Source organism: Girardinichthys multiradiatus, chromosome 9 (assembly GCF_021462225.1).
Source record: "Girardinichthys multiradiatus isolate DD_20200921_A chromosome 9, DD_fGirMul_XY1, whole genome shotgun sequence".
Lineage (NCBI taxonomy): Eukaryota > Metazoa > Chordata > Actinopteri > Cyprinodontiformes > Goodeidae > Girardinichthys > Girardinichthys multiradiatus.
Window position 1 is genome coordinate 37,125,598 of NC_061802.1, and position 26,450 is coordinate 37,152,047.

At 43.1% G+C, this 26,450-nt stretch overlaps 2 protein-coding genes across 5 annotated transcripts in view; one reads left to right on the forward strand and one right to left on the reverse strand.

Moving 5' to 3' along the window:
• clocka (clock circadian regulator a) overlaps window positions 1-9,951 on the forward strand; it is a 37,239-nt gene extending 27,288 nt beyond the window's left edge. For 2 of the 4 annotated variants that reach the window (XM_047375189.1, XM_047375190.1), the window contains 11 exons: window positions 1,382-1,488; window positions 1,591-1,738; window positions 2,734-2,809; window positions 2,893-3,034; window positions 3,122-3,222; window positions 3,325-3,435; window positions 4,880-5,035; window positions 5,183-5,392; window positions 6,976-7,163; window positions 7,311-7,551; window positions 8,829-9,951. In XM_047375189.1, coding sequence (XP_047231145.1) covers window positions 1,382-1,488; window positions 1,591-1,738; window positions 2,734-2,809; window positions 2,893-3,034; window positions 3,122-3,222; window positions 3,325-3,435; window positions 4,880-5,035; window positions 5,183-5,392; window positions 6,976-7,163; window positions 7,311-7,551; window positions 8,829-8,996 — 1,648 coding nt within the window. In that variant the 3' untranslated portion in view covers window positions 8,997-9,951. Of the gene's footprint in view, window positions 1-1,381; window positions 1,489-1,590; window positions 1,739-2,733; window positions 2,810-2,892; window positions 3,223-3,324; window positions 3,436-4,879; window positions 5,036-5,182; window positions 5,393-6,975; window positions 7,164-7,310; window positions 7,552-8,828 lie in introns of all 4 variants that reach the window. The other 2 variants (XM_047375187.1, XM_047375188.1) reach the window with 1 other exon arrangement.
• Window positions 9,952-20,683: 10,732 nt separating this feature from the next.
• Window positions 20,684-25,786, reverse strand: tmem165 (transmembrane protein 165). Its single transcript, XM_047375776.1, has 6 exons — window positions 25,443-25,786; window positions 24,872-25,097; window positions 24,606-24,781; window positions 22,677-22,859; window positions 22,482-22,587; window positions 20,684-22,224 (listed from the first exon to the last, which is right to left on the reverse strand). Exons 1-6 carry the CDS (start codon window positions 25,581-25,583, stop codon window positions 22,148-22,150), a joined length of 909 nt encoding a protein of 302 aa, XP_047231732.1. The 5' UTR covers window positions 25,584-25,786; the 3' UTR covers window positions 20,684-22,147.
• Window positions 25,787-26,450: the final 664 nt, after the last annotated feature.

Consider the following 26,450-nt stretch of genomic DNA (forward strand, 5'->3'; position numbering starts at 1 on the left):
CTGTCAGGTGCTGCTTGTTAAATGCTCTAGATTAAATGATGACGGCTTTTGACAGCTTTGGAGAATGTAGGTGTGTCCTAATACAAAGCTTCAGATGACAGACATCATAAAGACTGCATGACCTGTCAAACAAACCAACGTCAACTAAGTTCACAAATTTTGTGCAAACTCTCACAAGGGTGAAAAAGTTTAAACGGTAAACCAACAGAACTTTCTTTCCCAAGCATATTTTGTTTAAAACTTCATCAGAAGTAAATTTAACAAACAGTCAAAATTCAACAGTTGAGTATAAAATTCGAACACATACATCTCCTACTGCTGTGTGAAGGACTTATGGGAGAAGATGACATTTTTACATAGTTGTCTGTTTATAGTTTCAACATTCAGGAGAAAGAAAAACAGAAATACTGACATATTTGCAAAATATCAGGAAAAATATTAGGTCATCTTATTTCTAGTATTTTGCTGTACCTAGATATTGCAAAGAAAATAAGTTTACCCAGTTTCAGGTCATTGGAAGAATTCATGTCTATATTAATTGATCTACAGCACAGCCTTTCATGTGCTGATTGCCAAAGAGTCATGTTACAGTATTAAATGTTCTGTTCTGCTGTTTCTACAACAGATCGCCTTTGTGTACATGAAATAAATTAGTTCAATTGGTTTGAAGAATTGATTCATGTTTAAAATAGATGCCCTTATGCTGCAGATTTGAGATAATTATAAAGAATTGAATACATTTGCTGGTTTGGAGTTAGATCTATCAAACGGTTCACACCATCATTTGTATGATGGAGTATTATCTCTGCTGCTTTTAACTAAGTGAACGAGTAAGAAACCCACCAGTGGTGGTAATTCAACATTCTGTGGTGGGCCAGCCATAAATAAAACTGTAGGAAGGAAAAGAGAAGAAGAAATAAACATAAATAAATAACATAGAAGACAGTCTGCTGTCTGATGCACCCCTACAAATAGCTTAGAACCACCTGCACTCATAAGTCCAACGGAAAATAACTACTTCAACTTACTGCTGATAAAGGTGGTTCTTCATGCTGTTGAATCATGGGGTGTACTTACTTTTTCCTCACAGTTTCCATTTTGGCCTCGTTGTTTTAAAAATGATAGCAGTGTGGAATTTGTTTGTATTTTGTGCACTTGAGGTTAGATTGAAATAATTGCATAACTCGTTGAGGACTAAATGGTTATTATTTTCCTCATATATGTGTCACACCCCAGGGTGTACAAACTTTATTTGGACTTAGTGAATAATGGCTTCTAACTGACCATAGTGAGTTGTTGGACCAGGTGTTCAGTTTAATTGTATGTAAAGGTTTACAGAATGACCCCCAAATTATTCATCCCACTACCTTGGTTTGTCCAGAGCGCCACCCATCATAGGGTACCTCCCATTTGAAGTCCTGGGTACTTCAGGATACGACTACTACCATGTAGATGACCTGGAGACACTGGCCAAATGTCACGAACACTGTAAGGGCTCCTCTGCCTGCAATCAGTATCCGGACCGCTTACCGACACCAGCTTCTTTTCGAATGCCCAAAGAATAAATGTCACTTCCATTTTTCTGTATAGTGATGCAATATGGGAAAGGAAAGTCCTGCTATTACAGGTTCCTGACCAAAGGGCAGCAGTGGATTTGGCTACAAACCCATTACTACATCACTTACCATCAGTGGAACTCCAGACCAGAGTTTATTGTCTGCACACACACTGTTGTGAGGTATGTGTCAGAGCAACATGATTTTTATCACATTATTCACAGTTATTCATGAATATGTATTGATACTTATTACAGTGGCCGGCAAAAATATTCAAACAGCTCAAACGTTTTCACATTTTGTGAAGTTATAACCACAGATTTCTGATGTGTTTTACTGGGATTTTTCCATAGAACAACACAAACCAGTGCATAATTCTGAAGTGGAAGGTTTTTACAAATATAAATTATGAAAATTATGACATTTGTACTGACCCACTTTTACTCTGATACCCCTAAAATAAATTTTATGCAACCATTTGGCCTCAGAAGTCACTACACTTAAAAATATGTTTTATTTTTTTTATTCTTTATTTAACCAGGAAATACCTTTTTAAAATGTAGAATCTCATTCACCAGAATATTGTAAATATTTATTCATAAAATGCCCATTAACAACAAACATCATTTCAAGGCACTTTACAAAACCCACAGATTCTATTTAAATAGTGAAATATAGTCTATTCCTGTACAGTTAATTCAAACTAGAACCAGAGACGTTCTGGTTGTCAGTATATTTATCCTATTACCTGAACAAACCATCCTTTTGGTGAAACATGGTGGTGGGGGTATCATGCTTTGGAGGTGCTTTTCTTCAGGAGGGACAGGGATGTTGGTCAGAGTTGATGGAAAAATAGATGGAGCTAAAAACATGGCATTCATGAAAGAAAAAACTGTTAAAAGCTGCAGAAGACTTGAAACTGGGGTGATAGTTCAACTTTTAGCTGAACAAACAACTTTTCAAACTTTAATTTGCAAAATTAAAAAAAATAGAAAACTTTGTCTTATTTTTCTTTCACCTCGAAGTTATGCGCTTTGTGTTTGTCTATCACCTAAAAACCCAATAAAACACATAAAGGTTCGTGGTTGTAACGTGACAAAATGTGAAGTTCTCGGGTTATGAAAACTCTTGTGAGGCACTGGACATATGGATTTCATCCAATGTCTCTGCTCTACAGCTACGCTGAAGTACGAGCAGAACAACGGCGAGAGCTTGGAATTGAAGATTCTCCCCCTGAGATCACAGCTGAGAAGGTGAGACATTTGCTCAGCATGTGTTCGCATTCTGTAAAGAACAAAGATGAGCACTGACGTCTGGTGATGCTTTGGAACACCAGTCCCATGATTCAGGCTCCGAGTCCCAGCTCAACGCCTCCAGCCTGAAAGAAGCCCTGGAGCGTTTTAACCACAGCCGGACTCCCTCAGCCTCATCACGCAGCTCCCGCAAATCCCCCCATACTGCCGTTTCGGACCCAGCCTGTGAGCACAATCTACACTGCTGTTTATCATCGCTAAATATATCCAAGAGGATGAGTTTCTGTTTATCTGATGAAATTTCTATTTCAGCATCGCAGATACGGATTCAGGGAGATAGAAGTACACCAGGTCGACAGTCTGTCTCTGCTGTGGAAATGACATCACAACGAAGATCGTCAGTCAGCAGTCAGGTCAGCAGAAGGGATAGTTATGATTTCTAAGTGACCTTGTCCTTGCCTGAGTTACAAGGCTTTATCTTTTGTAATTGTTATGAGTCACTTCTGTTTCTTCAGCAATCAATGAGCTCCCAGAACACGGGTCAGAACACGGCACCCTTCATGGTTTCACAACAATCACAGCAGCAGCCTCAACAACAGCAGCAGCAACAACTTCAAAACAACCAAGTAAGAAACATCACGCTTTTATTCAAAGATGATTATTTTCTCTGATCCATCAGCAGTCAGTTTAGTATCTGCTCAGATAGAGAGGAACCTTTGCTAAGGTGCTAATGAGAAATGTATGAATATGGCATAGTGCTTTGAAAAACATTGAAACATGTTTTTATTCTGCAGCCTCAAACTTCAATGTATTTTATTAAGATTTTGTGAATAGACCAAAACAAAGTAGTGAGTATTTTGGAAGTGAAAGGAAAATTATCCATGGTTGTTTCATCCACCTTTTTCCCTGATACCAATACATAAACTCCAGTTCCACCAGGTGCGTTCAGATGCCACCTGTCATCCATTAATCTCAGTATAAACCTAGCTGTCCTGCTGGTGCCTCAGAGATTTGTTTGTGAACAAAAAGCATCATGAAGACCAAGGAACACAGCAGATAGGTCTGGGAGAAAGCTGGAGAGACGTTTATAGCAGGTATGGACTACAAAACCAAATCCCAGGTGTTTAATGTCTTACAGAGCACTGTTAAATCACAACTAAAACTAAAACAGATATGAGAATGAACAAACAACAAAATCCTGCCACACATGACCATCCATCTAAACGGACAGACAGAGCAAGGAGAAAATGAACTAAAGGAGCAGTAAAGAGGCATTTGCTCACTGGAGGAGCTGTAGCCATCCACTGCTCAGGTGGAAAAATCTGTTGATAGGACAGGTGTTTGTCATGCACCCCACAAATCTGGTCTAAAGTGGCAAGAAGACTCTCATTTTATTCAATTTTCTCCATCCCTTGTGGAGGACAAACCAAACATGTGGAAGAATGTTCTCTGATCAGATGAGACCAAACCTGAAGTTTTCAGCCCGAATACAGTGGCACGTGGTGCAGAAAACTGATCACGTGCATCATCCTGAACACAACATCTCTATGGTGAAACATGGTAGTGGCTGCGTCAAGCTGTGGGGATACAGTTGGGACAGAAAAGCTCTTTGGAGTTGACGGGAAGATGGGTGGAGGTCTATTCTGTAACTTTCCGTTCAAACCGTTTGAGCTTTGACTGTTTGGCAAAGAAGAATGGGCCAAATTTCCATTTTCTAGATGTGTAAAGCTGGTAGAGATGACCACCAAAAGGGTCGCCGCTGTGGTTGCTTTACTTGTTCGGGTGGGGGGACTATGGATGCATACCATACTTCTCTCAATCTTCTATGTAAAAATGTTGAAACAAATCATCCTTTCCTTTCAGTTAACAGCTAAGCAATACTTTGTGTTTGTCTCTGACATAAAATCCAATACGATAGATTAAAGTGTGTGGTGGCAATGTGACAAAATGTTGAAAGGTTCCTGGGCTGTGAATACTTCTGCTTTGCAGCATTCCTGGTCTCTGTGCACACAGTGGACAGTTAGCACCTCTGTCTCTCTGCCATGTTTATGTGTGTCCACTCTTTGACAGTCAGTGCAGTATTCTAGCCAGCTGGAGGCCATGCAGCACCTGAAGGAGCAGCTAGAGAAGAAGACCAGGATGATCGAGGATAACATTCAGCGGCAGTTGGATGAGTTGCGGCAGATCCAAGTGGAACTGCAGAGCGTGCAGGGACAGAGTCTGCAGGTGCTGCTTAATTGTTGCTTTGACGTTTGTTGGAAAAGAGTATACATGGAACCACTCACTATAATTTATTGTTTCCTTTTCTGTTTGGATGCAGGAATTATTGTTCTACTTTTTCTTTTATATCTGAATTTGAGATGTTTGTCTCAGATGTTTCAACAGAATGGGGGTGAAGGACTAAACCTCACTTCTGCTCAGACTCTTCATGGCAGCCTTGGTCAGCAGGGAGGTGCACTGAGCATGCAAGGCCAGGTGGTCCCTGCAGCACCTCTACAGAACAGCATCCAGCAACAGCTGCCAGTCCAAGCCCAGTCCCAGCAGCAAACACTACTAAGGGACCAGAGCACCGCTCTGGCACAGGTCGGATAAACTATTCAATGTCTAAAAACATAATAATTACATTTTTTGGTTTGAAATAAGCATAAAACAAAAATCTGCCAATGGATCAAGTAAAGATTAACTTGACAAGATTTCTAGAAATAAGACATTTTATTGAAGCCTCACAACATAAAGGGAATCTTGACCATGAGCAATATTTTACTATAATGGTGAGCTTTTGAGTCTCATATTAAGCTTGTGATGCTTAAAATAACCAACCCCCACCCAAAAAAAAAAAGATAGCATATTTTTTTCTTTTGCAAGTCATCTTGTTTTAAAGTTTATTTAACTCCTTCTTAGTTCCATAACTGTGGCGATGCTCTGTATCCAGGTCCACAGCCTACTTTAATCAAGATTAGAAAATTGCATTTTAAGACAAATTATAAGTAAGCATTCCTGACGACTATTAAGAATTGCATTCACAGCATTATAAGCCTTCTCCAACCCATTTTCATCTTAGTATTTAACCAGAAAATGTAATAACACAGATGTCTTGTCATAATTCAAAACATTCCAACATTTTACAAAAGACAGCAAAAAAATAAAAGCTGTTCTTGTGCTTAAAAGCATTTATTTTAAACAGACTGACATTGCATCCAGTATCCAATGCAACCACAATACTGCTATGCTCTCTTTACAATGGCTTAGTCAGTTCACTCTTCAACAAAATAGATAATAAAACACTCTCAACAAAATAAAAAATGTTAACTGTTCCCTACCTAGCTTAAGCCAATATTTCCATGGATGCTGACAAGCACATTGATTCTCTTGTGTGAATTTCAATAATAGCAAGTACATTATAGTGAAGTATGACCTCACAGATATCATCAAATATCAATACCTAATTAGTGGTGAGTCTGGGTATTTAGACCAAACAATGTTTTAAAGCATTGCCAGTTACTTGTAGTATAGGACAGCATTTGTACTCATTACCGTTGGAATAATGTGGTGGAAGCTGTCCAGAGTGGAACAGGACAGAGAATGAAATATTATTTTAACTGTCTTCTTTCCAAATCACTTGGACGTTTGGTTTGATGGAAATTTATTACAAATGGCCACACTTATGGAAGGTTTTGCAATGTTGTTGTTATGCAGTTATCATTAAAGCAGATTTGTCTTAATTGAGGTAAAGTATTTTTCTTGAAACAAGATTTTTCATGTTTTACAAACCTCACGGGAGCTTCAAACTCTTATAAAATGTCAAATAAGGCCTGTTTCATTTAAGAAATGACTGAAAACAAGATGTTTTTAAAACTATTTGAATTATATTAAATTTGATGAGAGGTTTTGATCAGAAATTATAAAAATATACTTAGTAAGATTTTAATAATAATGCTAACTCTATCCAAAAAGTCCCCAGGCTGGGATTTAATCCAGGGACCTTGCTGCAAGGCAACAGTGCTACTAACTGTGCCACCATGCTGCTCTACTATAAGATTTTAATGAATATATGTATTTCACACACAGTCTTTAACTTATTCCCCTTGCCTGCCACCATGACTGTTAAAGATGTTTCCACAAGTTAGTTCTAAATCGTCACTTATTCAGGCTTTTTGGTTTTTCAGTGTCAGCACTCGACACTAACTCTGCAGCCTCAACAAAATCCCCTCCCTGGATCCATCTACAATACTATGATGATCCCGCAGCAAAGTCCAGCCAACATGGTTCAGATTTCCACAAGCCTGGCACAAAACACCGGACCCAGCACTCCAGCTGTGGCAACATTTGCACAGGACCGTGCTGCTCCAATAAGGTGATGAATCTGGTTTTTCATGGCTCGGTCCTTGGTTGATGATTATCGCTCCCACTTCAGTTGGAGTGGTGACGGCCGGAGAAAAATATTCAGACCCTGTTTTCTGTTGATCAAGCTAATACTTCGTGATCTGCGTCCACTTTACAGGTTTCCTACAGCTCCTCAGCTGCTGACTAAACTGGTCACGGGACAGATTCCATGTGGGGCAGTCATGGTACCCACCACCATGTTTATGGGTCAGGTGGTGACGGCCTTCGCTCCTCAGCAGGGCCAGACTCAGGCCATCAGCATTTCTCAGCAGCAGCAGCAGTTACAGGCACAGTCCCAGGTTTCAGCCCTGCAGGCGGGACGGGCTCAACTGGCCCCGCAGCAGCCACAGTTCCTACAGGTATGACACCACTCGAATTATTGGCAGCCTCTTATTTAATGTTTCCTTTCACATTTCAGTGCTGCACATCTTCTTCTGTTTTACATTATCTCAGAAATAGATGATCTTGTTGACAATATTTTATAAAGAGCTGTTCCAAAATATTTATACCCTCACAACGATCATGTTACAATTTCAAGCTTCAGTTTATTTTACTGGGATTTTACACGATAGACCAATACAAACGTAGTCCATAATTGGAAAGTGAAAATGAAAAAAGTATGGCATGCATTTGTAGTCAACACGACCTAGCCAGAATTTTGTAGGAACAATTTTCACTTTGATTACAACTGCAGGTATTTTGGGATATGTCTCTGCCTGCTTCGGCACCTATCTGTGTTGGTCACATCGGACTAGAACACGTTCTTCCACATGCTTGCTGTGTTTCCTACACGGCTTTTGGCAAAATGCAAACAGGACTCTTACGGCTCTATTCAACAATAGCTTTCTTCTTGCTACTCTTCCATAAGGAACAGATTTGTGGAGTGCACACCTACTAGGTGTCCTGTCAACAGATTCTCCCACCCGAGTTGTTAATTTCTGCAACTCCTCCAGAGTTACCATAAGCCTCTTGGCTGTTTCCCATATTAATAGCTGGTCAGTGTAGGTGGATGGTTTCCAGTTGTTCCATATTCGTTCCATTTATTTATTTTTTTATTACCAATTGATTGAACAGTGCTTTGTCCGGTGTTCAAAGCTTGGGATATTCTTTTATAACCTAACCCTGCAAGCTGTCTGCTGTGTTCCTTGGTCTTCATAATGCTGTTTGTTCACTGATGTTCTCTAAAGAACCTCTGAGGCCTTCACAGAACTGCTGTGTTCATGCTGAGATTACACAGGTGGACTGTATTTACTTTTGAAGGCAATAGGTTGCAGTGGATTTTATTTAGTGGAATCAGAGTAAAGGGGTGTGAATACAGATATACACCACACTTTTAAGAATTTCACAATTATTTGCTACATTGTTTTTGTCAGAAAAATGCCAAAATGTTGACGTTTGAGGTTGTAATCTACCAAAATATGGAAAGGTTTTAGGGGTAAGAATAATTTTACCAAGCTCTGAAACTTTAATATTCCTGTTAAGAACGTTTTTCAGTCATTTAACCCGTTCAAGTTCAACTGATGAACTTGTTTAGCTTGTGAGATGATTACAAACTATTTTGTTTGACTGTTAATCAAACATCTTGTATTAAATTGACACTTTCTTTGTCATATTAATCTAAATGTTGTAACTCTAGGCTCCTCGGCTGCTTCATGGAAACCAGTCCACCCAGCTAATCCTCCAAGCAGCGTTCCCTTTGCAGCAGCACAGCACCTTCACTGCCCCGGCCCAGCAGCAGCAGCAGAAACAGCAGCAGCAACTGACTGCTCACCGACCCAACGGTCTGTCTACTCAGCCACAGTAGCTGATTGAAGTAAAACTCAGACATGGAGGTTTTGAAACATCATTGGTTCTACAGAAAACACAGATGGGGTCCTGCCTCTGAGGCAGAAAAGAGACTGATTAGAGACCGTCAGGCTACTCAAAACGACCTATTGTTTGCAAAAAAAAATTCCTAACGGGAAGAGTTTAGCAGAGAACCGGGACTGGGCTCGCTATGACTCCGCCTTTAGATTTGGACCACTATGGATTTAGGGTTTTATCGTCAACATCGCCTAGCAGCGCAGCAGGAGGATCAGGCGGTTTGGATGTTTATTGCTGTTCTTGTGTTTTCTGTATAAAAATAATTATGGGTCAGAAAATATTTTTATGAATGTGGTGTAGATGATAGTTTAACTGTACAGAATATCATGTGTAATATATAATGTAAATATACAGAAAAAGAAATACCTAATATTTTATATGATGCATGAAATGCATAGTTGTTCTTTGCAGCTTTCAATATGCATTTTTTTTTTTTTTTAAAGGATTCTAAGAAAAACGATCTTAAATGCTCAGAGGGTCATGTTTTCCAACTTGCTCTCTCCCACAGGGAGGTGTTTGTGCGTCTGCATAGCAGACAAAGCAGATACTGTTTGTTGTGTCCCATTATTTTAATTCTTGACCATTATTTTTCGCAGTTTACATCAACTGTTCAACTGATGGGCACATTTTTGTCCTTTTTAAAAGCTGTGCTAAACATCCAAACAGTGGAGGCTGTAAACCCTGAGTGTCAGATTTTGTTCATGAAATACAAACTACCTACTACCAAGATGAAGCTAAAGCAGCTGTAAGATTTGTCATCACTGTCATTCATATCGTAATTTATTTGTCTCACTTCTTTTCTGATTTGTGCTTTCAGTCTCTCATCTCTGATGTGTCATTCTTCAAATTGCTCTGTTCCACATTTCTAAAAATATATGGAAATATTTAAAAGGAAATTTGTCCCGTGATATTTTGTTTTGTTTGCAAATGGAAATACGTCAGACGTAAACAATTTTCTTATTTGTACCGTCATTCATCTATACTCAGTTATTTAGACCTTGGAAATTCTTATATCATATACATCTTAACATAACATATCTTAACATAAATGACTTACCTAAACTGACAGGCCTGGCAGGGAGAGCATTAGTCAGAGAAGCAGCCAAATAAAACCTGTGGTAACTCTGGGGTAGCTGCAGACATAAACATCTCAGGTTGACAAGACAACTATTAGTTGTGCACATAACAAATCAGGTCTTTAAAGGAGAGTAAAGCTTCTGTTGCCATGAGCGGACACAAGAAAAGGTGGTCTGATGAGACAAAACCAAAATTAAACTTTCTGGATTACCTGCAAAAGGGTGAGAGCAGCATCATGTTGTGGGGTATTGCTTTAATTCAGGAGGGAGAGGGAAACTGCTCAAGAGATTATGGAAAAAATGGATGGAGCTAAACATGGGGCAAGCCTGGATAACAACCAGTTACAATCTTCAAATCGTTGTTTAGAGACGCTCTTCATCCAGTCTGACAACATGAGAAATTTTGCACGTGTATGTGAGCAAAAGCTGTGAAAGGCATAACCCAAAATACTTGAAAATCTTCACCATGAAATGCTAGATAGATAATTAGTTTGAAGATATGCAAGTGTCCTTTCGCATCTCTGCCTAACGTCTCGGCATGCTTGTCAGATTTTAAATGGACATCCAACATGACATCAAGATGTTTTATTCTTCATTCCTGTCAATGATCAGGCTCCTGAAGGAAATAAAGCTAACATTTAGTGTGAGACATGGCTTTTCAAACCATGCTGCAATACACTCATTATTTTGAGACAGTTGTGTTGAAACAGATGCTACATATAAAACTTTCATCATCATAAACATGGAAACATGCACCAGGACACAAAAATGACAGCTTAATGTATAATGTGCCCTTTCTTTTGCTCTGTAGTTCTCCAATAGCAGTCAAATATTTTAACTTTACATTATTTTTCTTTACACAGCAGCATAAACACATAGACCCACTTCCACTTCAAGATGAAAAGGTCATCGAGACTCACTCACATTGCAGGGACCGATCAAACACCTTAACTGACATCTCCCTCCTGGGTATCCAGAATCATTCTGGCTCTGTCGGATTGATCCTGACAGCCTTCTCACCATCTGATCTTATTCACTAGCAGATGGCTCTGTGGCCTCTGCTGTAATGGGGAATGATGCAGTGAGCTAAGCGAATGGCCACAAAGTGCTTAACCTTTGTTTAAAGATGTTTTCTGATACTGCTAAGCATCTCCGGAAGTTACTGTACCACTAAAGTCCTACAATATCCTCTATATTTGCAAAAATATTTGCTTGTCCACCTTCACTCACATTTGAACGTGAGTGAGAGCCCATATTTAATCCATAGGGTTTAGTTTGCATCTAGAGCGTCTTCAACTCTTCTAGGGCTTTCCATAAGGTTTAGTGTTGTGTTTTGTCGTTAGTTTTGACCATTCTTCAATAGTTTCAATAATTGATGAGGTCAGACAGTGATGTTGGTTGTGAATGCCTAGCTCACAGTCTTCTCTAATTCATCTCAAAGGTGTTTTATCAGGTTGAGATAAGGACTTTGTGCAGGCCAGTCATGTTGTTTCACACTGCTGTACAGCCATGTTGGAACAAGAAGGGGCCATCCTTAAACTGTTCACACAAAGTTGTCGTCGTCGTCTTCCGCTTATCCGGGACCGGGTCGCGGGGGCAGCAGACTCAGCAGAGACGCCCAGACGTCCCTCTCTCCAGACACCTCCTCCAGTTCCTCCGGGGGGAGCCTAAGGCGTTCCCAGGCCAGCCGAGAGACATAGTCCCTCCAGCGTGTCCTGGGCCGTCCCCTGGGCCTCCTCCTGGTGGGACGTGCCTGGAACACCTCCCGAGGAAGGCGTCCAGGAGGCATCCGGTATAGATGCCCGAGCCGCCTCAACTGGCTCCTCTCGATGTGGAGGAGCAGCGGCTCTAGTCCGAGCCCCTCCCAGATGGCCGAGCTCCTCACCCTATCTCTAAGGGAGTGCCCGGCCACCCTACGGAGGAAGCTCATTTCAGCCGCTTGTATCCAGGATCTCGTTCTTTCGGTCATGACCCAAAGTTCATGGCCATAGGTGAGGGTAGGAACGTAGACCGACCGATAAATTGAGAGCTTTGCTTTTCGGCTCAGCTCTCTCTTCACACAAAGTTGGGAGGATGAAATCGTCCAAAACCTCTTGGTATGATTAAACATTAAGAGTTACTTTCACTGGAACAAAGGGGTCTAATCTTAACTCCCAAAAAAACAGTCCCACCTTATTATTGCCCCAGCACCTAACACTTCACACAATGCAGTCAGGCCGAGTCATTCTACTGAAAGCCACCAAACCCAGACTCGTTCATTTGATTGCCAGATAGACATGATTTGACACTAAAGAAAGCCCATTCCCAATCACTTACCATGATGGAATTCATTGAGCTTCTTAAATCAGAATCAGAATCAGCTTTATTGCCAAGTTCGTACATACAAACAAGGAATTTGACTCCGGTACACTTTGCTCTTTTGTTCTGTTTTTGCATTACAGAATATACAAATTTACAATGTACAATATACACATATCTAATAGAAAAGGTGCATTTGCAACATCTGTATGCTGTTGTTTTGTACTATATTGAATGTTCAACAGAGAAACAGCCTGGGGGAAGAAACTGTCTTTGTGGCGGCTGGTTTTAGTGAACAGTGCTCTGTAGCGGCGGCCTGAAGGTAAAACTCTGAACAGTTTATGTGCAGGTTGTGTGGGGTCTGCAGAGATTTTGGCAGCTCTTTTCCTGACCCTAGAACTGTATAAGTCCTGGATGGAGGGAAGGTCAGCCCTGATTATTCTCTCTGCAGTCCTGATTATTCGTTGCAGTCTGGACCTGTCCTGTTTTGTGGATGAGCCAAACCACACTGAGATGGATGAAGACAGGACAGATTGAATGATGGCAGTGTAGAAGATGACCAGCAGCTCCTGTGGAAGGTTGAACTTCTTGAGTTGCCTCAGGAAGTACAGTCTCTGCTGGGCCTTCTTCCGAACAGTGTCTATGTGTGAAGACCATCTCAGGTCCTCAGAGATGGTGGTTCTTAAGAACCTGAAGTGGTCCACGGCCGATACAGTGTTGTTGAGGATGGTGAGGGAGGTGTATGGGGGTGGTGTTCTCCGAAAGTCCACCACCATTTCCACAGTCTTGAGTGGGTTGAGTTCATGGTAGTTCTGACCGCACCAGTATACCAGCCGATCCACCTGCTGTCTGTATGCAGACTCATCACTGTCCTGGATCAGTCCAATGACAGTGGTGTCATCTGCAAACTTAAGGAGTTTAACAGACGAGTCTGATGGGGTGCAGTCATTTGTGTACAGAGAGAAGAGGAGTGGGGATAGAACACACCCCTGGGGGGCACCAGTACTTATTGATCTGGATCGGGAGAAGATGCTACCCAGTCTCACCTGCTGCTGTTGGTCCATCAGAAAGCTGTTGATCCACTGACAGGTGGAGGCTGGGACGTTGAGCTGTGTGAGCTTCTGGTGGAGGATGTCTGGTATGATGGTGTTGAAGGCCGAGCTGAAGTCTACAAACAGGATCCTGGCATACGTCCCTGGGTGGTCGAGGTGTTGCAGGATGAAGTGTAGACCTAAGTTAACAGCATCATTTGCCGACCTGTTTGCTCGGTAAGCAAATTGCAGGGGGTCCAGCAGGGGGCCTGTGATGTCTTTCAGGTGCTTCAGCACCAGCCGCTCAAAGGACTTCATGACCACAGACGTCAGGGCTACATGCCTGTAGTCATTTAATCCTACGATGGTGGGTTTCTTGGGCACTGGGATGATGGTGGATCGTTTGAGGCAGGAGGGGACCTCACATTTCTCCAGTGATTTGTTGAAGATCCTTGTGAAGATCGGAGCAAGTTGATGTGCGCAGGCTTTCAGGCATGATGGGGAGACGTTATCAGGTCCTCCAGCTTTCTTTGTTTCATGCGCTGAAACAGCCTATTTACATCTTCCTCGGAGATCTTTAGTGCAGGCAGAGGATCTGATAGTAGGGGGTTGGTTGCTTTATGGGAGGAATTTGTTCCTGAATGGGATGTGGAGGGGATGATTTGAGGAGTGAATGGCTTCTTGTCATGTCTGCAGTAGAAGCCATTCAGACAGTTGGCCAGGAGACGACTCTGTTCAGGATGGGTGGGGGGGCTCCTATAGACATTCAGGTTTCTGAGACCAGTCCATGCAGCTGAAGTGTCACCAGTAGAAAGGCTGTTCTTAAGCTTCTCTTAGCTGCTTTGATCTCTTTTGTTAGTTTGTTCCTGGCCTGCCTGTACCGCACCCAATCTCCACTGCTGTGAGCTTCTTCCTTTTCCCTGCGCAGATTCCTGAGGTGTGGAGTAAACCATGGCTTGTTGTTCCCAAAGGTGCAGAAGGTCTTGGTCTGCACACACGTCCTCACAGAAACTGATGTATGATGTCACCACATCAGTTAGTTGGTTTAGGTCAGTGGCTGAGGTTTTAAAAACAGTCCAGTCTGTGCATTCAAAGCAGGCCTGTAGCATCTGCTTTGATTTCTCAGTCCACTTCTTAACAGTGTGAACCGCGGGTTTGGAAGCTCTTAGTTTCTGTCTGTAGGTTGGGATGAGGTGGATAAGACAATGATCCAAAAAACCCAGAGCAGCCCTGGTAACAGCATGATATGAGTCCTTTAAAGCTGTGTAACAATGGTCCAGTGTGTTTTTGTCTCTGGTGGGACACTTAATATCCTGTCTGTATTTGGGGAGTTCATTGGAGAGGTTTGCGCTGTTAAAATCTCCCAGTATTATGATGAAAGAGTCCGTGTATTTTTTCTCCACGTCTGTAATCAGCTCAGCAAGATGTTTTTCAGCAGCAGAAGTGCATCCATGCTGTGGAAAATATGAGCCGATTATAATAAACGAGGAAAACTCTCTCGGTGAATAAAACGGTTTACAGATTATGGAAAATGACTCCAGATCCGGGCTTCATGTTTTTCCCAGCACTTTTACGTCTCTGCACCAACCTTCATTTATATAAAAGCAGATTCCGCCTCCTCGCCTCTTCCCCGATAGCTCCGCGCTGCGATCCGCTCTGAACAGCTGGAAGTCCGGCATCAGCAGTGCGCGGTCCGGGATGTTTTCACTCAGCCATGTCTCGGTGAAGCTGAGAACCGCTGATCCGCGGAGGTCCGTGTTTTTACCGGTGAGGAGAAGCAGCTCGTCCATCTTGTTGTTTAGAGAGCGGACATTTGCCAGGTGGATTGAAGGCAGTGGTGTGCGAAGTCCTCTTTTGCGGAGCTTTACCAGCGTGCCAGCACGTTTCCCCCTCCGCCGCTTTCGGCGCAGAATCCCATATAGAGCCGCGGCTCCGCTTGCCAGGAGCTCAGTGAACCTCGGATCAATGAAAGATGGTGAAGTGACCCATTCTTTCACACCTGCCGCCATGGAAGTGAATGAAATACCTGAGTTCAATGATTAGGATTGGTGACCCAACACTTTTGGCAATGTAGGGTACATTTGACTTTAGTTCCAAAACTGGGAATTTTGTGCAAATCAGGCCAATTTCCATTGTTTTCTTTCACACTCAGGTAAAAATAATCAATTCATTTAACTAAGTGATGGTTTACAGGATGGTTTTAAGTGACAGAAAACTGTTGTTTTTTGGTCTTTCTCAGTTACAACATTACACACAAATGCATGCCACACTTTTCAGATTTTTATTTATCGAAAGAAAAAGAGAACCATCTATCTTTGTCCAGTTAGAGGCTACTTTGTGTTTGTCTATTGTGTAGACAAAAGAAGTTCAAAAGGTAAGAATGCTTTTGCAAGACACTTGAATGCCTACAGCTAATTTTTTCTCCACAAATGTTCCTCAGTGTTACAAGTAAAAAAATTTAATGACATAGCCTGTCTGTTTATGTTTCCTGCTAAATTCAGGAGGACTAGCAACCTTTTTCACAACTTCTATAACTGCTTGTCGATTTACTGAACGTGAATGTCTTGTCATACAAAAAACTAATTTCTATTGGGCCTCTGGCAAAGGTTTTTAAGCTCTCAAATCCCACTACTGCCACCTGCTGTTCATCTTGAGTTTTAACACCCTTTATATCGGCGGTTTTCAGACTGGTTTTCAAACCTGTTTAGTCTCCGTATTACATTTAAAAAAGAAACCAAAATGTTTTAATTTTTTTTACCTGCAAACCGGAGCCACACCCCCAGCTCCTCTGAAGAGATGGCTGTAATCTATTACTCGTACTCGTACTCGTCGTCTTCCGCTTATCCGGGACCGGGTCGCGGGGGCAGCAGACTCTGCAGAGACGCCCAGACGTCCCTCTCTCCAGACACCTCCTCCAGTTCCTCCAGGGGGAGCCCAAGGCGTTCCCAGGCCAGCCGAGAGACATAGTCCCTCCAGAGTGTCCTGGGCCGTCCCCTGGGCCTCCTCCCGGTGGGACGTGCCTGGAACACCTCCCAAGGAAGGCGTCCAGGAGGCATCCGGTATAGATGCCCAAGCCACCTCAACTGGCTCCTCTCGATGTGGAGGAGCAGCGGCTCTACTCCGAGCCCCTCCCGGATGGCCGAGCTCCTCACCCTATCTCTAAGGGAGTGCCCGGCCACCCTACGGAGGAAGCTCATTTCAGCCGCTTGTATCCGGGATCTCGTTCTTTCGGTCATGACCCAAAGTTCATGGCCATAGGTGAGGGTAGAAACGTAGACCGACCGATAAATTGAGAGCTTTGCTTTTCGGCTCAGCTCTCTCTTCACCACAACAGACCGGCACAGCGCCCCCATTACTGTGGCAGCCGCACCGATCCGTCTTTCGATCTCCCGCTCCATTCTTCCCTCACTCGTGAACAAGACCCCGAGATACTTAAACTCCTCCACTTGAGGCAGGAACTCCCCTCCAACCTGAAGAGGACAAGCCACCCTTTTCCGGTCGAGTACCATGGCCTCGGACTTGGAGGAGCTGATCCTCATCCCAGCCGCTTCACACTTGGCTGCGAACCGCCACAGCGCATGCTGTAGGTCTTGGCTAGAGGGGGCCAGCAGGACCACGTCATCCGCAAAAAGACGAGACGAAATCCACTGGTCCCCAAACCAGACCCCCTCTGGCCCTTGGCTGCATCTAGAAATCCTGTCCATAAAAGTTATGAACAGGACCGGTGACAAAGGGCAGCCCTGCCGGAGTCCAACATGCACTGGGAACAGGTCCGACTTAGTGCCGGCAATGCGGACCAAACTCCTGCTCCGCTCGTACAGGGACCGGATGGCCCCTAATAAAGGGCCCCCGATTCCATACTCCTGGAGCACCCCCCACAGGGCATCACGAGGGACACAGTCAAATGCCTTCTCCAGGTCCACAAAACACATGTGGACCAGTTGGGCAAACTCCCATGAACCCTCGAGTACCCTGTAGAGGGTATAGAGCTGGTCCAGTGTTCCACGGCCGGGACGAAAACCACACTGCTCCTCCTGAAGCCGAGGTTCGACTATCAGTTGGACTCTCCTCTCCAATACCCTGGCGTAGGCCTTACCAGGAAGGCTGAGGAGTTTGATCCCCCTGTAGTTGGAACACACCCTCCGGTCCCCCTTCTTATAAAGGGGGACCACCACCCCAGTCTGCCAGTCCAGAGGCACTGACCCCGACCCCAACGCAATGCTGAAGAGGCGTGTCAACCATGACAGTCCTATAACATCCAGAGACTTGAGGTACTCGGGGCGGATCTCATCCACCCCCGAAGCCTTGCCACCGCTGAGCTTTTTAACCACCTCGGTGACTTCAGCCTGGGTGATGAAAGAGTCCAACCCCGAGTCCCCAGCCTCTGTTTCCACCACGGAATGCGTGATGGCAGGATTGAGGAGATCCTCAAAGTACTCCTTCCACCACTCGATAATGTCCTCAGTCGAGGTCAGCAGTCTCCTGCCCCCACTATAAACAGTGTTGGCGAAGCACTGCTTCCCCCTCCTGAGGCGTCGGGGCCAACCGTTAGTCCTTCTCCATGGCCTCACCGAACTCCTCCCAGGCCAGAGTTTTTGCCTCTGCCACAGCCCGGGCCGCAGCACGCTTGGCCTCACGGTACCCGTCAGCCGCCTCAGGAACCCATAAGCCAACCACAGCCGATAGGATTCCTTCTTCAGCTTAACAGCATCCCTTACTGCCGGTGTCCACCACCGGGTTCTGGGAATGCCGCCGCGACAGGCACCGCAGACCTTACGGCCGCAGCTACGGGCAGCAGCATCGACAATAGATGCAGAGAACATGGTCCACTCGGACTCTATGTCTCCAACATCCCCCGGGATCTGGTCGAATCTCTCCCGGAGGTGGGAGTTGAATACATCCCTGGCCGAGGGCTCCGCCAGGCGTTCCCAGCAGACCCTCACTATGCGCTTGAGCCTGCCAAGTCTGTCCGGCTTTCTCCTCCTGCAGTGGATCCAACTCACCACCAGGTAGTGATCAGTGGACAGCTCAGCTCCTCTGTTCACCCGAGTGCCCAAAACATGCGGCCGCAGGTCTGATGATACGACAACAAAATCGATCATTGACCTCCTGCCTTGGGTGTCCTGGTGCCAAGTGCACTGATGGACACCCTTATGTTTGAACATGGTGTTCGTTATGGACAATCCGTGACTAGCACAGAAGTCCAATAACAAAACACCACTCGGATTCAGATCAGGGAGGCCATTCCTCCCGATCACGCCTCTCCAGGTGTCACTGTCGTTCCCCACGTGGGCGTTGAAGTCCCCCAGCAGAATAATGGAGTAGCCGGGAGGGGCACTATCCAGCACCCCCGACAGGGACGCCAAGAAGGCCGGGTACTCTGCATTGCCACTCGGCCCGTAGGCTGAAATGATAGTCAGAGACCTCTCCCCAACCCGAAGGCGCAGGGATACGACCCTCTCATCCACTGGGGTAAACCTCAACACAAGACAGCTCAGCTGGGGGGCAACAAGCAAACCCACACCAGCCCGCCGCCTCTCCCCGTGGGCCACCGCAGAGTAGAACAGAGTCCAACCCCTCTCACGGAGATGAGTTCCAGAGCCCACGCTGTGTGGAGTCGAGCCCGACTATTTCTAGTCGATATCTCTCGACCTCCCGCACCAGCTCAGGCTCCTTCCACCCCAGCGAGGTGACATTCCACGTCCCTAGAGCCAGCCTAAGCATCCGGGGATCGGGCCGGTGAGGTCTCCACCTTCGTCCGCCACCCAATCCTCTTTGCACCGGTCCCTCACGGTTCCCCCTGCAGGTGGTGGGCCCACTGAGGGATGGCTTCGCGTCTCTCGTGCGGGCTTGGCCCGGCCGGGTCCCGCGAGGAGCAACCTGGCCACCAGGCGCTCTCCGACGAGTCCCGACCCCAGGCCTGGTGGGACCCTGGCTCCGCCGTGCTGGGCGACGTCACGTGCCTCGATATTTTGTTCTTCATGAGGGATTGTTGAAGAATCTATTACTTTAAAGGCTAAAACTTTGGAATCGCTTAAAAATGTGAATTTCATTATTAAGACTGATGCCAAATTAAAAAAGAAGGCAATGAAATGCATTTATAGACATATATGTAAGTTTTTTATTGTTTTTCTGTCTCCACAAAAAGTATTTGTGGATAAAACCTATTAGTCATTAACATGCTGTAGTTATGATTAAAAAATAAATCAGGTATATATTTAGTTAAAAACTGTTTTTTCTGCCTAATTAACAGTATGTCATCTATCATGCATTTAAAATAGTAAAAATTCTGAATCTGACAGTTTTTTTTTTAACAAAATCCTTATTCTAATCTAAAATAAGTGTTTAAAGTGGAAAAATATTAGGATCTGTAGTAATTTTACATGGCAATGCAAGACAGGGGGAGCATTTGTTTGGCCACCAACATACTGAGTGGGTGTTTTTTGCTTTTACAACTCAAAAATAACTGCGTAGTAACCAGTGTTTTTGTTAATTTGTTACATCTCCCAGATTGTGCTGCTACCAGCACCAGTTAGAGCAGAAGTACTGCAAATAAACCAAAAGGTGATATCTTAGGTTGTTTTCCAAAAATGTATGGAGTGATGGGTATTTATTGTATGAGATGAGAAGTGGTGCAAAAAAAAAAAAACCCATTAAAAATAACACTGTAGAATTGATGATTTTGATAAGGGTTAAGCTGCACAGCTGTAGGTCCTCTTGTAGTTTGTTCCATTATAGCAAAATGTTCTTTTCCCCATATCGTAACTTCTGAAAGGACACGAAGTATCCCACTAATGTAACAAGGGTTTGAATGGAAATGTAACAATATTCTGATTTGAGGTTTAATTTCTACTGTTGAGTGATCTATAAACCCATTATTGATTTGTTTCGTGTAGATGTTACATCAGGAATGTTTCTAAACTGAAAGAAACAAGGGTGTTCTTTTTGTGTTTTGTTAAATAGTTCGAGGTGGAACCAATGTGACCACAACAAATTAAACCTGCAAACAAACAACAGGGAAACAGTGTTTGCTTGCAAATAAACCAGCTGTGTCATCAGCATAAGGACAGAGACAAGCAACCTTAACCCACATCATCTATGCAAATTGTAAAAAATAAAAAGTTCTGGACCTATCACACAGCCCTGAGGAACTCATTTAGTGACATTTTATGAGAGTTTTCTGGTCCTGTTTTAAGATTGGACTCAGTTTTGCCACCCAGAAATGAGACAAGTAGCATTTTATTAATCTTCCTAGGTTTATAGACATTTCTTTAAATCAAACAAAGGTGTATTTCACAGGTCGGTACAGCCTGTCAAATACTGACAGCACAACTGAAGTCCATTCATTAAAAACAAACAAAAAAAACAAACAAAAAGAAAATCACACCCCACTTACAGAAACCTCTACCACTGTCTACATGACGAAAAGAAATGAAGCTAAATAAATACACGACTTTAAATAAGGTTTTTAAGAAGTGGTGAGTCACTGATCCTTTACCTGATGTGTTTGTTTCTCATCGGCATTAAACTGACTTTATGATTTGGAGCGTGATACAAACAAGAAATGGTCAAACTGAGGAGGTTGATGACTGGCCATTCCTCATTATGAACAGCTCATTTTGATCATCTGCACTGGGAGCTATTCAGAAATAAAACATACCTGAAGAAGAGTGTGTGAAAAGTTTTTTTTTGTTTGAAATAAAACCAATATGTAAAAACTTTACAAAAACTGTGCTTACATGATACAGAGGTATTAAAGTGGTTTAGGTATTTCTCTATACGTAGACCTATGACAGACTTCCAGATTTTGCAACAAATAAAACATTTAAAATTGGAACAGGCATCAATATGTGCCTTTGTTCTACTGCCACGGTATTCTTGGCAGCGGGTTCGATTTTAATGCATAGAGGGAAAAAAAAGACATTTTAGTGGAAGCTAGAAATATAAGAGCAAGTCTAACTGACTGATGCAGACGAGGCAGCTGGTAGATCTGTCAATAATAGAGGCTCATATTAAACATAAAAATTTCCTTCACATTTAAAAACCAAAGAGTTTATGCTCAACAGACTTGAGGCTTCTTGCATAACACGGTACAGTACGGCTGGCCTATTCTAGATAAGTACCGTTGATACCAACACTCAGCAACTTGTTTACTGTTACAGTTGACCGAAACAAGGTACTCATGAATGAAAGGTACAGGAGATTCACTAGGTCTGTACTGTACCATGCAATTCAAAGATGTAAGTGTCTATAATGAGACTACAAAGTAGAGGGAGTATTGCATGTCAGGTTCAGTTTGAAAGACAGGGTAGAAAGTTGGAGGTCCTCCATCAGCTTCAACAAAGTGTTTCTCCATGTGATGTGAATAAAGCTCTTACAGAGAGCACAGCTACTCTTCCTCTTCAGGCTGCAGCCTGTTCCACCAGCCGCAGTAACTAAGTGTTTTTGTTACGCTTAATAAATGCTTCAAGAAGATTTCTGTTCCAAGATGAATCCAGAACGTTTTAATTGAAGTGAAACACATTGTTGAAACTGAGCAGCTGCACCTTCCATCAGTGTGATGTGTACATGTTTGAACCTGTGGGAAAATGCAATCAGACACCTGAAGTCTCTCTAAAGTCTCTTTACAGCAAATTGGCCATGTCTAACACTTATTTACATAACAAACTGTTTCTCTTTTCCACCAATTAAAGTCCAGCTTCTGGCTTGATGAACAGAGCAGATAAGGCAAATGCCAGAAAGACAATCCCTCCAATGATTGTGACTGTGGAGACAAGAACATCAATCATTAAATGAAACTCTGCACCATGAGGTTTTTTCCTGGAAACAGGTGCTCATCACTTCTCAGAATCTACAGAAAATTATACTGACATCTCAACAACCAATTTCAAAAAGTATAACTTCAGGTTTAAAAATATAAATAGGAATCTCACATTTTAAGAAAATGAAATGTTACTATGGAAGCACCACATAACTTCTCAAACAAATCTAACTGGATTATAGTGACAGAAAACATCTTACCTGTCCTCACGGATATTTTCTGAGCAATCATTCTTCCTCCAATCACAGCCAGTCCTGTACACAAACAGTGCCCAATTGTGCCACCTACTGCAACTCCAAATGGATTCTGTTAATTACATATGAAAAAAAACCCTCTTTAGATTAAATTAGGAAACAACAGAACAGTGATCTGCCAACAGCTGCACTGTGACAAACCTCTCTGGCAGCCAGGATAATGGTGGTCAGCTGTGAACGGTCCCCCCACTCTGCCAGGAAGGTAAGAGTGAAGGCTTGGATGAAGATTGGTGAAATTAGTGTGTGCCACTTTGACTGTGGTAGGGTGGTTCCTGTTCCCGCCTCCACATCTGCAGTGCCATTGAGCAGCTTTGAGCGCTGGAGCTGCAGACAGAAACAACAAGGATCACAACAAAAACAGTGTGTGAAAAATCTAGGTTTTATTCTTTGAAGGATGTGAACACTGTTACCCGACATCTCCACTGTAGTCAATAGCGGATTTAAGGTTTTAACTGCAGGCTGAGCTGAACGTTTCAGAAATAAAAACAATCTAGAGAAGCACACAACTGCAGATCTTCTCAGATTTGTTGAACAATCAAACAGAAAGACTAGAGGGCGGTAATTTTGCATGTTGAATAATAAACACATTATCTGTCTTAAATTGAATAAGTTTGTGTTGACAAAGCATCGCTGATACCATGCTGTTTCCCATGTCTAAATCAGCAAAGGAAGCTTCTTAACAGCGACTTTAAGGAAACAATCAGCACCAAGGAACCGTCCTGCAGGATTTTGTAGACATTTGCACATAAAAGAGCAATCATTTAATCCTCACATTCCCACTGCTTATGTACAATTAACATCAAACCCCATGTTAACCTCACGATTGACTGATTGAAGCCAATAAAAACTAAAATTCAAAGGTGATATTTAAGCTCTTTTGGACAGTTCTCCTGCTTCAGTTGGCTCATAAAAGCTGAGTCACAGAAAAAGCCCGTTTAAATGTTGATTGCAAACGGTTCCTTTAAAAGGCTGCCGAGTATGCCTTTAAAGAACGGTAATAATCAGAGATGCACCAAAATATCAGCAGGTGACCGAAATCAGATGATATTTAGCTTCCCTGGAGAGGTTGGTCAGAAATTCAAAAAACTTTACCGACCGATGAACGCAGTGTACCCATGTGCTGTGAGGTGGCGATAAAACACTAAACTCAAGACTTTGTGAAAGCTGTCACAGGGCGCAAAAGATTGAACATTACCCATTTCCAGTATGTGTGAGGTGTTTTAAAAAGGAATTTAAAGAAAGCACAAAAGGTTTATGGTTTTTGAAAAATGGTAAATGGACTGAACTTATATAGCGCTTTTCCAGTCATACAGACCGCTCAAAGCGCTTTACACTAGAGCCACATTCACCCAATCGCAAACACATTCATACACCGATACGCAGATCGGTAGGCAACTTGAGGTTAAGTGCCTTGCCCAGGGGCACATCGACATATGGCAGGAGGAAGATGGAATCGAACCCACAACCTTCTGATTGCAAGACAACTACTCTTCCTACTGAGCCACAGTCGCCTCAAGGAAACCTTTCTCCGTCAGCGGTTCATTCAGGCTGCTACAGACAGATTTTGATGGTTGCTGGCCCATCACCAATTTGCACTTTTCACCCTTTATACCATTTTGGATGTTTTATGTCGGAGAAGGAACCGTGTGCCACAGAATATCCATCCGTACCCACCTGTGGGATGTTTTGTCCAACTGCTGAAAGAGCAAATTAACTCAATAGGTACAAGAAAGGTTGAACGTTTAACTGCAAAGTTGCTCTATTTGGTTCTTTAAAGCTTTCGAGCTCTGACTATTAATGGTTCTGTTCAAAGCTGAAATGTTGGCAGTTGTTCAGAAATCTCATCATTCAAGGGTCCACATTCTCCAGGGAAGACAAAGAGGGACGTGATGTCCCACTATGCTCTCTCTTTTACTGTAAATGATGGATGTTTGCTCACACCAGGAGGGCTTGTCAGAGAGTTCTTGAAGAAATTAGACTCAACTAAACTTGTATCGGAAGGGAAAAGCTTCATGTACAAAAATGTACATGCCATGGATGTATTAACTTAAACAGGCAAATTGTACTCACTTCCTCATCTTTCTTCTTGATCTCTGCTTGCACCTCCTCGAGTTCTTCCTGCCCTTCATCTGGGCTCATTTTCAGCCCCTCTCTCAACATGCGCACCCCAAAGATGGCAAACAGCGCAGTGGACACATAGTATGTGTAGATTCGAGGGATGATTGTGGTGGCATAGCCGAACAGTACTGAAAAGAGAAGGCAGGACCTTTTTTTTATTGCCATTTAGCCAGCAATAAGTCTAAAGTACACGTAGGTTAAAGAAAGCGGACACAAACCTGAAAGACAAGTCATAATCCCCAGAGCCAGCATTGCACCTGCCAGCACTGTGAGACGGTTATAACGCATGGCCATGATGGCTGCAATGAAAAACGTCTTGTCTCCCAACTCTGAGACGATGATGACGGAGAAAGAAGCCACAAAGGCATGGATAAAACCCAGGTTCCCTTTCCTGGAGCCATCCACGGTAACGATCGGCCCTACTGGATGGGGACTGGAGGCTTTCTGTGTAACAAACAAAACAACCAAGTTACAAAGTTTAGAGTAGAAATCAATACTGGATCCCAAAATCAGGTCACATGAGAACATAAATAGTAAACGAAACTCACGAAACTGTGGTACCACCTTAAACCAGCCATGATCCCTGTTTATCTGTGCTTTTAGCAATGGCTTTGCTGACACCGACTAGAAACTATAGAGAAAATTGGTCCACTGCAGAAGCATCCCACCCGGAAAACGCTCATATGTATTGATTAGCATGTGCTAATTCAGAGGTGCTAGCTGTTTCAGAGAAACACCCAACCGGACACAACGAAATATCAAACCGGGCACGAAAAAGAACCCTTTTACCTCCTGTTGGGGCTGCTCCTGTATTGTCTTCTGCTCTTCCTGTATGGCAGCAACTCCGACCGACAGCAACAACACAACAGCGAGCGGATAGAGCAGATTTCTGTTGGCTCCTCCATGTCTTCTCCCCACCAACACAGGCATTATTGCTGCCGAAAGCGACCCCAAGCGAGCTGAATGACTGTCTTCTTCCCCGGAAGTCACTTCATTTCGCCCTAAGCAAAACGAACAAACTTCATTTTGAGAAACTGCTCAGCTTGACGGACTGCTGGGTGCTAAACGTCACGGTGAAACCAACTGGGCCAACTCAAAAGGGAAGTTGCAATGTCGCTCCCGCATTTAGTTAACAAAGCCGACACCTGATTGGACAGCGTTCTACGTATTTGATGACGACCTGAGTGGAGAGCTTGGTGATTGGACGGTATCTTTGTCGATATTAGCTGACATTTAAAGGAGGTTTTTAATGGAAAGTTATTCAAACGGGTTACAAAAGTATGAATTTATCAGTGTTGGCTGTATGTGTGTGTGTGTGTGTGTGTGTGTTAGAACAGTACAAAGAACCTACAGTAACAATATAGGTGCATCTCAATAACTTATTTTATCAATGAAAAGCTTTTCTATTTATGAATTATGATGATTTCCCATTAAAAGCTAATCAAACACAACATTTATTTGATAACAATATTGCATTAAATCAATTAAAAACATTTTAATACAGAAATGTGGGCTTAATGAAAGGTCTGTTTAATACCTGCTTAACGGTTGTTGTCAAAAGGTACTTTTAATCTGTCTAGCCTCATTATTCACAGAGATGCACTCCTTTATACCATTTAGTGTATTTTCATTTGACCTCTAAATGGCTCAGCTCTATATTTGCATTATTGAGGGGTTCTGAGGCCAAGGGAAGTCATTGAATTGTGGCAATTTCTGGTGATTTTAACCATGCTTCACTCTCTGCTACACTTCCAACGTCTCAACAGTTTGTCAGCTGCTCTACAAGAGAAAACAAAA

Excerpts from the sequence above, each read along its gene's own strand:
- tmem165 (XM_047375776.1), bottom strand. The coding sequence starts at position 25,583 with ATGCCTGTGTTGGTGGGGAGAAGACATGGAGGAGCCAACAGAAATCTG. Across the intron at positions 25,098-25,442 it reads AGGAGCAGCCCCAACAGGAG|AAAGCCTCCAGTCCCCATCC; the intron begins GTAAAAGGGTTC and ends TTTGTTACACAG. Across the intron at positions 22,588-22,676 it reads TTATCCTGGCTGCCAGAGAG|AATCCATTTGGAGTTGCAGT; the intron begins GTTTGTCACAGT and ends TGTAATTAACAG.